We start from the raw sequence: 13,028 nt of genomic DNA, 5'->3' as shown, positions 1-13,028 counted from the left end.
TTACACCCTGCCTCTTCCAGGGCCATCTTGCATTCCAGTATTGTAGTTTGGGATGTATGCAAGCAGCAGAACTACCCTACTTCTATCTTTTTTGGTCATTTGTTCTCTGCATGTAAGAGCAAAAATGGCTGGAATGAGAAAACCTGTTCTTTCAACAGCAACCTCAGTTTGAGACTGTATTTTATTGCTCTTGGATTAACTGTGAGGGACAATGAAACAAAAGCTCTGAGCTGTTATTCACTCCTCTTAAGGGCTGTTTTGTGCCTGCCTAATCTTCTCATTACTTTCCCCCTCCCCAAAGGGTTTTGGGCTGAGGATTTTTTGCAAAATATAGCTGTGGGCACACTTCCTTCCTCCCCTTGTTCTTCAGCATTAGATATAAAGATGCAAATATTTCAAGATCATTTCCATTAGTCTCAAAAAATTGTTTTTTCTCCTTCCATAGATGGTTCTCTAAATTTCCATCTCCATTGTATTGTTTTTAATTAACACATGCTGTGTAGCCTAGGGCTTCTATGCAAGTTGCAACACTTTTAAGTCTATGTTTATAACATTTTGAAGCCTAATACAGGCATCCTTTCAGGCTCTAGAAGCCAAGCAGCACATCTTCCTAAAATTGCTTCTCTCTTTCCCATCATGCCCATTTCTGTAGCTCTGACAATACCAAGATGGCAGAGACTTTACAGTAAACCCTAAACATTTTCCTCTAAGTAACAGAGACAGTTTTATGACATCCATCACATGAATGGATCACAAGTCACAACCTTAGAGTCAGCAAAGACTAGATCACACTGTTTTCAAGTACACAGCATTAGGAAACACAGGTGTATAGAGAAAATGGATAAAATGGTTGTGTCTTAAACCAAGCAGGCAGCTAAACCCCACACAGGCACTCACTCACTTCCCCCTACTAATAACCAGAAGGCCAGAAGTGAGAAATCTTGCAGCTTGAAATAAAGACAGTTTGACAGGCAAAGCAAAGTAAGAAATTAATTCATTTCTTCCCATTGGTAGGGAGATATTTGGCCATTTCCAGAAAAGCAGAGCTTCATTGTCATATATAACAGCTAGCTGGCAAATTGTAACTTCCCCCATGCCTCTTTCTTTCCCCAGCTTTTATTGCTGAGCACAGCACCAGATGGTATGGGCTATCCCTTGGACTCAGCTGTCCTAGCTGTGTCCACTGGCAACTTCTTGTGCACCATCAGCCTCCTCAATTTTAGGGCAGCATGTGGAACACAAAGGCTTTAACATTGTGCAATCACTTTCACCAAGAACTAAAACATCTTTGTTACCAACATAATCTCAGTCTAAAATCCAAAACAGAACACCAAATGAGCTACAATGAAGAAAATTAACTCTATCCCAGCAAAACCAGCACAAAAAGCAAATATTTACATACAAGAATATATAAACAACTGCCTACTGATAACCATCATCCAATTCTCACTGCTTACCACTGCATCCAGAAATTCAATACATCTTTTCAAATCTGGTCTGGAATCACAGAACTGTCTGAAGAGAAGTCTTCCTATTGGCTGTTTGTCACAAAGCTGGTTATAGTCTCTTTCTGGAAAAAAAAAATTAAATATCTTTATTTTAATTTTTATAGTAGGACAGTCATTACTCCCTTTTGAGGTCAGAAAAACATCACTAAAACATGAAGATTTTACATTAACATATTTAACAAAAATACTATAAATATGCAATAATCTCAAAGACTAATGAAACACTCTTCATCATGTCTTTATTCTATTGACTATCCCATTTACTGAAAACACACTGAAATATATGTTCAAGGTTAATTTAGGTTAGGGTGCAGAAAGCCACCATACTGTGAAACAGCAACACCAAAGCAAACAGAATTGTTTGGAAAGAAGGAACACAAGATAACACAAAAGGTTAAAAACACTATCACAAGACATTAAGGAAAAGGGTAAAATATATTACCATCAATTTATAATGTGATTTCTTTTTCTAATTCAAGGTAAATCTATTCTTTAGAAACAGTTTCCTTTAACAAACAAGTTGTGATACAGTTTTTAATCTCATAAATTTTATTTTCTCATAAGTTCTCTATCATATTAGAAGTTAAATAACTTTCTTTTTTGCTATTTAGCATTTAGAAGCAAGACAGAATCTCTTCCATTAACAGCACCAAACTCTTACCCTTCTCTCTCAAGGAGAAGCTTTATTCTACAGGACACTCACCGATGGAGCACCGAATTCCCTCACAGTGACTGACAGGGGGCAGCTTCAGCATCTCTTTCCATTTTTTACTACGCCCACTCCGTTTGCCTAGAAGAAAACATGAATAATGTAAAACACAATACTGTCAGAGTAAAGCAGAACATAACATGAACAGCATGAAATTAGGTCAGTTCTACATAGATGTGTCAGACTACTTATCATGCCTAGAAAGAAATCCATCTACAAGAATATCCAAACCAATAACAAACGTGATATAGAGCAACTTTTGTGCATTTTTTTCATGTTTCATATAAAGTCTTTTCCAGGCCAAATCTTTCACATTTTGGCTGTGTATGTAGAATATCTCTACAGAGAAAAGACAAATATCTATTTTGAAAATCACAAACAAAACTGGAACATTGAAGTTGGAACAAAAAAAAAATTTGATAATTATCTCTTAACTATGGCAAAGAATGGAAGAAATTAAAGTTGAGTAACAAAATACCAGGAACAAAGTTGTTAAAGACATTTTTTGGTAACAAAGTTAACATAAATATTCTCTCTTTAAGAGTAGTAATAACAGTAAGAGTAGACCCCACCAATAAATGAGAGGGCATAGCCCAAATACATACTATTTACTCTGGGCCATACCAGGAAGAACTTAGCTGTTATAAAATGTAGATATTTTCATTGCTTCAGATTTCACAACACTGGTGTTGAATAAGCATTAATTCTAAAAAACTACCACAGTACTTTTCTCAGTTTCTAAAAAAATATATCTGTAACATTTTCTGTTACATTGGACTTTCAGCACATTACCTTGGCCAATTTCATTTACAGAAGATATGCAACCTTATCAAAAAAGCAGAGACAGACAGGAATGTATATACACTTTCAGATCCTAAACATTTCTGTGGAAGAGCAAATTATTGCTGCAAAAGAAGATTTTTAAGTGATATAATCAGATGCACTTCCACACAACAGAGAAGCAGAAAATCTGCACAGAAGCTTTCTCACCATACCAAAGCACTATACACGGCTAACCACAATGGGACAAAAAGGAAGGGAGTTACCCAATGTAACCTGAATAGAAACTAAGCAGCAGTGGGTACCAAATCTTTCAGAATTAAATCGTTAGTGTAAAAGGAACTAACATCTTCAGAATAACAAAATAAGTATTTTTTAAAGTGCCTCTTTACTCAAACACACAACTTCTTGAATCATTCCACCAATGCAGTTAGACTAGTTCCAGCTTAGCGTACCTTGGTTCCTACCAAATTTACACTATCCTTGGTAACAGGAATATTGACATCTTACTGTGCTGCTGCAACAAAACACTCAACTCTAGTATCACTGAAAAGGTAAAAAAATAAGGAATGAAACACCTATAAGTGTTGGCTTGTGGACATTCTTTGAACTGACACCTACTCTCTAAAAAAGCCCCAAACTTCTTACGCACTTTGTTTCCTTAATAATCATTCTAAATGTCATTTGCCTTCTATAAAGTTTTAGAACACAGAATATGGAATCTACTTCCCATCCCATATTTCAAGCAGTACCAGAACTATAATGAGGCTGTAATTACCAGCATCATTAAAAAAACCCCTGTGACTATTTTAACAAAATACTTTTGATCTTAAAAGAAGATGAATATATGCTTGAAGAAAATCAAATCACACAAAGCATAGAGTCCATCTAAGAGAATTGAACACAAAGAAAATCAAGGAGTATTAACATAGACAGCCTATAACATAAATAACAAGGCCTGGGTATGGATTAAGAAAAACAATGGATAGAAGTGTCACATTTAGCCATGTAACTGAACATTACACTAAGCTGCAAGGTCCATAGAAGTCAAATTTCTTCTGTTAGAAACTGCCCAGAAAGACTCAATTGTGCATGACACCATACAATCAGTACTGATAAAGAATGATAAACTGATGCCAAACTCGTATCACAATGCTGTTTGGAAAATGCAAAATGAACTGTGATATATATAAAAATATACCATGTTCTGAAGCCCTGCCAAAGAAAAAACCCAACCCATCCCAACCCAGAAAAAAAAAGGAGAGGATCACTAGTGCATTTTACTTCAAGTCCAACACAAAAAGTGCTATATTTTGCCCAAATATTTGGCCAGTTACTTACAGTGAGACCATTATGAACTTCATTTTACAAAAAATGAGAACACATGCCAGAGTGCAACTGAATTGACCATCCTACAGAAGTCAATAAGGGCTACATATAATTTATTAATGATACACAAGAATCAAGTGCTTAGCAGTATCAACTAAACAAATGTGCTCTCACTTTTCTCTGAACTGAATGTTCTTGTATTTACAGCAAATGCACCGTAAAAGTCTGTAGGTCCCTGTAATGTAAAGAGCCATTTCTGGTAAAAGTTATGACACTAAGCCAATTTGTTTGTCATGTTATTCCCTAATTGCAAAATCCTTTTCCATTTGAGGCAGTTTAAAAGAAGTATCAAATCAAATTATAACAGTTGTGGTTTGAAAGTGTCTTAATATTGATTTCAGAGCTTCTATTCTAAATCTCATTCTAAAACACTACAGATAAAATTCTTCCAGAAAGACCAACAGTTCATTTTCCAACAGAAAAGCCAGAAAGCCATTAGGTTAAGGTGCTTTCTGGTTGACCTCTGTGGCTCAGATGAATTACTGCTTTTGCCTCTTTCAGATGGAATCATGGCTAAGAGCAATGTCCAGCTTTGGGACACATTTTGTACAAAAAGAAGGGTAAATGCAGCAATACACCATTACAGTGAGGAGAAATTTCAATTGCACTTTCAGGTACACAAGAACCTTACCTTTCCCTTCTTCCCAAATTACTTCTTAGATTTACAATTTCAACATCTAACTCTTTCTCCATTTTTGCTTCTTAAAAAGATACATACTAAATTCAGTTAGGTCACAGCACTAGAATATTGTACAGGCAAAATACTTAGATATTTTATTTTGACTTTTTTTTCTAACCTTCAGAGAAATATTTGAAAAATTCATGTAAGGCAATGCAGTTGGCTTATTCACCAGTAAAACCACAACTAGTTGCAAAAACTGAAACTGCTGTGGTCACAACCTATGACAAGAAATAAGAATATGATTTAAGTCCTAAGATGCACTTCTCACAAGGCACAGAGGTCTTCCTTGTGGACTTGATCTGCAAACTGATCGTCATTTCAGTGAGCACAATGTTCACCAAACATTATTAAGTCAGTTTTCCTTGAGACAAAAAATTTGGATTCTGTCATGCAGAATCCTACTTAACTGACTGCTGCACTGACACTGAGATTCTGGTATTAAATTTTTTGGGGACCTCTGTGCCTCAGCTCTCCTGCCTGTGCAGGGCAAGTACAGTGTATGTGAGGCTGAGAAGCACTGGGAGGCTGAACAGCACACAACTCTGTAGCACTGGGGTGCATGATTGCTACAATTTCATTCTTGCAAAACTGATTCCACAAACCAGATTGTCAGATACCAGCTGAGAAATTCAGACTAGACCACACCCAGATAAACTCAGAAACCCTAAGACTCAAACAAGATGACAACTTACAGCACGCTTTTAGTGTATAAATCAAATTAATTGGTTCAAGGAAAAATGCTAAACAATTGATGCAGGAGCTCTACATCATCTACACTGAGACACATGAAAATAAGCCAGATACATAAACTGCCTTAAAATATGTCTTTCCCACAGCAGAAGAAGTTGCAGGCAAGTTTCCTAATAGATTTAAAATTCACATGAATTCAAATCTTCTCCTAGCTCCAGACACATTTTCCTTCAAACCACTCATAATAAGGATTAAAATCTTTCACTAAAAAAACCCCAAAACATTCATGTTTAAGTATGGCCTTATGGTATACAGACATTTATAAACACTGCCCATTGAGTAACAAATTTTGATTTTATGCCCTTATTGGGTAAGATCCACCTTCAAGACACAAAACAGTGTGGAATTAATACCTCAGCTCCTCAGATCAGACCATAACACTGGAATAGCACCAAGTTCAGAATAGAAGACAAGCTTACACATAGCATCACTTGAGGAAGGCTGTCAAGCTTCCAGTTCTAGAGACAGCTCACAAGGTACTGCTGCGGGGGTTCACAACAACCTTCCCCATTCTGCAGGTCAGATGTATTTTCTGACAAAATACAACTTGTATCAAGTTTTGACAGGGTACAAGCTTGTATCAATTCAAGCCTGGCCACAGTTTAACAATGACATTAAACAGAGTGGCAACACTTTTCTGTGGAGGTTGTTTGTTGGGGTTGGTTTTTTTTTCCCAGACATATGATAAATACAATCTGGTCGGTTCCCAGTAAACTTGTGAGAATCACCTGGCTGAAAACTCAGGTTTCAGCACAAGGTTAACACCTAACTCACCAGCATTACAAAGGCCAAGGTACTTCTGAATGCAAACAGAAGAAAAATGCAAGTACTACAATAAATAAACAAAAGGTATCTATAGATTACAGATCGTTACAGCATTTATAAGATAATAGTCCTCACACTCCTGGATTCAAGTACATGCAATTGGACTTCAGCAAGGTAATACTCGAGTGCTCTTGCTCATCTGACTATCAAGGCAGTAACACAGCAAGCAGTTAAAAGGCCAGCTCTCTACGTGAACATTTGTGCCGTTTATGTGCACAATCATTTATTGTTCCCACAGTATAACCACTCGAACAACTGGTTCTTCACATGGGCTCTCTATGCAGCTCCAGTGATCATGTGCACAAGTAGGAATGCCAGGGCACACACTCAGCACAGTCTCTGCACTTCACCAATTAGGTGTGGAAAGGAAAGCTTGTATCAACTCAAGTAACTGTAACTGATCTGAAATAAAACGTATTTATCTGTTCTCACAGTCAAACATTGTAACATCTTTGTATACATTTCGAGATGTCTACAACCAACCAATGAACAGGGTTTAGGAGGGGAAAAAAACACCAACACCGCAATTTTACAGTCAACAAAAAAGGATTATTTTTCGCATGATAGTACACTGCAAGTGCAACAGTATTAAAGAAATAAAATTCCTTTAAGCTGATTATGAAACCTCTATTGTAACTGACATATTTGAAATAAGCAAAGCAGCAGTGTGTATCAATTACTAGACCTCTCATGATGTGTTTATTTAGTAAATGTAATTATTTAAGATTCCAACTTGCCCACATGCATTCTCCTTACAGTTCATTAAATAAAGGACAAAAAGGCAGGCATTGTGCATAATTCTGTACAAACACAGGAAGACATGTTTCCTGCCACAATGAGTTTACAGGCAATTTAAAGCACAATGCAATAAGAGTGCAAGAGAACATAGGAGGCAAACGAGGGAAGAACTTACAACAATTGAAAGCAACTACAAGAAGTCTCAGCACTCTCATGTTAAAATTCATATTTGCTGCTGGTGGACTTCCTGGGTATGAGTGTGCCTTACTTTTCCACTCATTCTACCCCTGAAATATTTAAAGAATTTAGTTCAGTTCAATAGCCAAACTACAGTGATCTGAGCAATCTCCACAGAATTATCTTCCTAGTTATAAACACATACAAAATAGGATACCTTCCTTGTGTCATCAACACTACACTGAAATATCACCTTATATTGCAAGCAAAAGTAGGATTTATTTTGCTTGCAGAATTATTCCAATTGCTTTCAAGCCCAGACAGATAAAACTCATTATTTGAGTAGACTGCTTATTTTCTGTGAAGAATACATCATCAAGACAATTATTCCAAAACAAGTATCCTACAGGATTCACTTAGGCCAAACTGTGATCACATTCTGCTGCTGAAAGGTTCCTTCCTTCTAAATCCATCCTTGGACAGCACCTAGCAATTATCAAATCTGCACAAGCTTACCCATCCTTTTGAAAACTAAGTTTGGGAAGCAAATCCCAAACCCAAAACACCCATCAACACAAGAAACAAACCACCTAAAAAACCCACATAGCCTATATTGGTTAATGGATCCAACTGGAAACTACCTCACCCATTCTGCAACCACAGGCTAGAACCATACAACCAAGAGCTGGAGGAAAATTTACTTGAGGCATGACCATAATTTAACCAAAATCAATAATGACACAGAGGATATTATATGCCTAACAGCAGACCCAATTCTCATTCCCAAACTGCTCCTGCCATAGCGGTATAAATTAATTTTAAATTATGCAAATGGACCAGATATGTTTAAAATATACTCTTGGCATAGATCTTCACCTGGAGAAAACCGCCACTGACTTCAAAGGAATGATGCATCTACCCTTTGGGTGTATTTTTTGAGACTATTACCTTAGGCAATGAAAAAAGAAAGACACCTAAGCAGTTTAAAACATTCAGGGATTAATTTCTTTTCTTCTCAACATCACAAACTATACGTGAGATACTGAAATGAATTTGGGGCTTACATATACTCCAAGAATTTACTGAGAGTGACTGAAATAAAACCAGAAGATATAAAGAGAAAAGTGGATATAAAATAAAAATTGGGGGGGAACTTTTTTTTGTTTTTCACAATAACCTTGTTTATATTTATTATTTCTCTTCATTTATGGGACAAATTCTTCAATGTCCTTCAAGTGAAACTAATTTCAAACATTTTTCTGCCAGGGAAAAAATGAATGTGTTAATTTCTCTGCTCTCATACACAACTAGAAAACATATTGTTGTACACTACTTTTTCACACAAATTGAGTAACAACATAAACTAGCTGGTGTGAAAGCTTGCAATCTCAGTTCATACACCACTATCACTTAACACTTACCTGGTTTTGTATCTCACTTCCTGCACTTCAGCACTCTTCAGATCAACTCTGAGTTTGCTTTATAATCTCTTGTTTTTCTACTGAGTCACCAGTGCTTGTTCCACCATTGAGTTCACCTTAAGAGGAAGTTTTCACTTTTTCTTTCCCACATACAAATTTCTCTCAAAAAGTAATGGATGTACAAGAGGAAAGAGCAGGATTGACACAGAGGGTCACTTAATCCAGGGAGCTGGGACAGGGAAGCCTGTGGGTTAACACCTTCCACTGCAGATTTCATCTGAAGGCAAATCCCTCCATGCACAGGCCAGCTTTCAGCACAAGCAGGCCAACTGAGAAAATGGACAAGGAGAAAAAAACTCCCAGTACAGCTTCTGACTCCTAAATCTTTCATCCATGAAATACCAAAGGGTACTTTGTGCTATCATATCATATTCTAGTTGTAGCTACATTCAAGAATCATATGTTGTCACCAACACCCACATGTGCAAAGAACTGGCATTTGATTATTTACCAAGTGGCTTCAAAAGAAGATAAAGAATCCTGATGGCTTCTCTTCTTTTCATGAAGAAGTGTTGCAGTTACTACAGAGACACTACAAGACTTGAATGAAAAGAGACAGGCTTCTATTAAAACAGTGTTTTATTAAAAGCTATGAACATCCTCTTGGAGACAAAATTTAAAAGTTTTGAGGCTGGGGGGAAACTGGGTTTTCATACGACTTGAAAAATTGCATTAGTGAACTCTGATAAACAGATATTATCCTCATGCAAATTGAATTAGAAGATTCACACCTCTAATGAAATAAATCAACAATAAGACTTGAGTGACAAGGTAGATAAGGTAGATAGTCTAGAAAGAGACAGCAAATAGCACCTTATTTTTATTGTATAGGAGAAGAAAGTAGGAAGAAAAGATTAATTTTATCTGAGTTCCTTGCTCTCTAATAACACAGCTCAAACTTATTTTCTATGCATCATATCAGATTTAAATGGTAGACATGAACCTCACTGTTCAAGGTGTGCTTTTTCTGCACACCTACAAATGTAAAACCCAAATTATATTCACATCCTAACAACATTCACATCCACAAGTATTAGAGTACCTAAAATTAGAGGAAAATTATATGTACAAATCTGGGATCATGATTTTGATTGCTAATTCTGGTTTATGTGCTCAGATAAGATTTGGTGTTATTTATTGGGAATTTGTGAATTCCCGTTAGGCATCTGCCATACTCTTTCACCAGAGGTGGACAGGTACACATCTTTTATTGTTTCTATATTTACAAAATGAAAATGACATATCTGAAGGATTAAAAGACTATGTAAGATGTGTCCAAGGATATAACCTTTTACTACTCTCATCTTCATCAGAAAAGAGTCTCAATTTAGACTGACCCATGCAAGCCATAATTAAGCCTCACTGATTTCTTTTGACAGGCACAAAGAAATAATAAGAGCACGGTAGTTTACATGTTATTTTCTTTGCTTGTACAACTGATATGTTTATCCAGGTGAACACCTTCTTTCACCCACACTGAAAAGAAGGATTACTGACATGGCTAAAGTCTATGCATGAAAATAAGTGAAGCTGCTATTTTATATTGGCTTTGGATATTACTTTCTTCCACAAGAAATAATTTTGCATTTTTCTATGTTATCCCACCTCTCCATACACTATAGAGCGTGATAATAGAAATGTAAGAAGGAAAGTAATTTGAAAGTCTGTCCCAGTTGTGAGGCCCTTTCAGCAAAGAATATATTAAAGCATCTATCACACATTAACTTTGCAAATCCATCTCCTTACAGTCTATCAGGCACATAAGAATAGAGCTGGGACAGGGATTTTATGGAATGGTCTTGACAGATGGAGTAAACCAGACATTCCCAGACCAGCCAGAGCATGCAACAGACAGAAAATACTTTCATTTCAATGAGTGTTTTTAAAAATGTGACATAAAAAGTACCTGATGCATGGGATTGAGACCTGAAAAGGTAAAAGACCTTGTACCAATTGATCAATGGGGTTCTAGAGCTTCAAAGCCAGAATTCACATTTTTGTGCATGCTTACACAACAGAGCCCAGGCCAATTGAAGGTACAAGGAGAAAAACAGATAATTACCATTACATTTTTAAGTTTCACGTCAGGTAGAACTGATCTTCACATCAGCTGCTCTCAGACTTTCGTTTACTTCATTAAAATATCTTGTTTGGTCAGTTCTACCACTATAATTTATTTTAAACATAGTGAAACCTTAACTAAAGAGGCAGCCTGACATTAAGCAGCCACTTAAAAGCTTCTGCAGATTACCACTCCGCTCTTTGTGGTGAGGGTTTGGGCACAGTAAGGTTTTGAGCCAGATTCCACTTTCCCTTCATTTCTCAGATCACTTCAATGCAAATTCCAAATTCAGGCAGCACCACCACAGACATGTTACCGTCAGTGAAACCAGCCAAAACATGTCCTCTAGTCTGAGGTGGTCTCTTCAGCTAAGGTTGGAAAATGGCCCAAAATTGTGATCACTGTTCTGTTTTTGAAACCCCACTTCAAAGTCAAAAAGCTGATTTTCCTCTCTTGCTGCTTAAGGCAAATTTAACTGGATACACATATGGCGTAAGTGCCAAACCCATTTAGAGTTGGAGGAACTTGCAAAACATACAGAGGCAGATTCTGCTGCTCTTACTCACTTTAAACAGCTCCAGCTTAACTAATGGGACTTCTCAACGCAATTAAGACAAGCAGGATCCAATCCAAAAAGAATATGCACATTTCATAGCAGAAAAATATACTCTGCACAAGTACATTGGTAATCCAGGGAGACTTTCAAGTGGCCATTTAATGGACTGTTACATACACGAAAAGCAGTAGAACGATCTTAGTTCAGGATGTTTTTTTAAACAGCAACCACGTGCTATACTAAAACTAATTATCTAAACGTTACCCAAAACGTTTGTTAGCTGGGGGGAGCAATCTTCAACTCAAGGTGTTCTGGGGAGTCAAACTGTAAGTGTTAATCTAGACAGCACACTTATGTACTAGGATAACACAAAGTACAGGTCGCATTCAACAGCTACGTTTTTCATAGGCAGGAATTTCAGCAAGATGGAGTGCAAGGTTTTTCCAGAGGAGATTTATGTCACTTTATGGTTTATATCCATACGCATTTATATTTATAAACAAACTGAGAACTACAGATTAACGACCTTTTTTAAAACATCCGGTAAAAACACTATTAGAATCAAGGGGGGAAGGGAGGAAGGGGTGTTTTTTTTCAGAAGCAAAGCCACAAGCCAGTAACTCCGAACAGATCCCGCGGGAGGAGCAGGGCAGGTGCCTCAGGGCACTGCCCGGGACTCACTGCCCGTCCCGGGAGGGCTCCTGCCGCCCCCTCGAGGGTCCCCGCCCCGCCCGGACCCCCTGCCCGGCAGCCTCTCCTCCCTCCCAGCCTCTCCTCCTCCATCACTTCCTCTCCCCCTCCTCGCGGGCCCCTTTCCCCCTCACCTCAGACCCTTTTCCTCCCCCGACATACGTCCTTAGCCCGCCCCGCCTCGAACTCCCGCTTCTCCTCCCTCTTCGCCTCGCCCCGCGGCTCTCACCCTCCCGGGCTTTCAGCAGCACAGTGTTGGCCACGATGTTCTCGATTTCCATGGTCGGGGGCTCCTTCCCCTCAGGGCAGCCGGAGCGGGGGCCGCCCCTACAGCCTCCTTCGCCCCCTCCTCCAGCCCCGCCACCGCCGCGGCGCCAAGCCTCGGCTCATCCGGCCCCGGAGGACCTCAGCACTGCGCTCGCCTCTTCCCCATCACCCGCTGCTCGCCCCGGCACCGCGCTCCCCCTCCCCGAGGGCGGAGACGGAGAGCAGGCAGCGCCCGCCCGCCCCGGCCATGGCTCCTCCGCCCGCCTCAGGCAGCACCGCCCCTGCGCCGCCACCCCCTCACAGTTACGGGGACTACAAGTCCCAGCAGGCAGAGCGCGGTGCGCGCTGGAAACACGCGCGCGATTTCCGCTGGGCCTGCTGGGATATGTAGTGCGCCAGACCTCCCCCGGCCTT

General features: G+C 38.8%; 1 protein-coding gene across 2 annotated transcripts in view; it reads right to left on the bottom strand.

Annotated features, from left to right (window-relative positions):
• The window catches only part of GRK4 (G protein-coupled receptor kinase 4), a 36,608-nt gene extending 23,714 nt beyond the window's left edge, over nucleotides 1–12,894 (bottom strand). For both annotated transcript variants that reach the window (XR_013774269.1, XM_079305881.1), the window contains exons 1-3: nucleotides 12,577–12,894; nucleotides 2,212–2,298; nucleotides 1,458–1,570 (exon numbers count right to left, since the gene is read on the bottom strand). Coding sequence is in view for 1 of the 2 variants with exons in the window: in XM_079305881.1 (XP_079162007.1) it covers nucleotides 1,458–1,570; nucleotides 2,212–2,298; nucleotides 12,577–12,628 (252 nt within the window). In the remaining variant the exon portion in view is untranslated. The remainder of the gene's footprint in view (nucleotides 1–1,457; nucleotides 1,571–2,211; nucleotides 2,299–12,576) is intronic.
• Nucleotides 12,895–13,028: the final 134 nt, after the last annotated feature.

This window comes from Erithacus rubecula, assembly GCF_903797595.1.
Source record: "Erithacus rubecula genome assembly, chromosome: 5".
Lineage (NCBI taxonomy): Eukaryota > Metazoa > Chordata > Aves > Passeriformes > Muscicapidae > Erithacus > Erithacus rubecula.
Note: the sequence above shows the minus strand (reverse complement) of the source record. Positions and strands in the feature narration are given on the sequence as shown.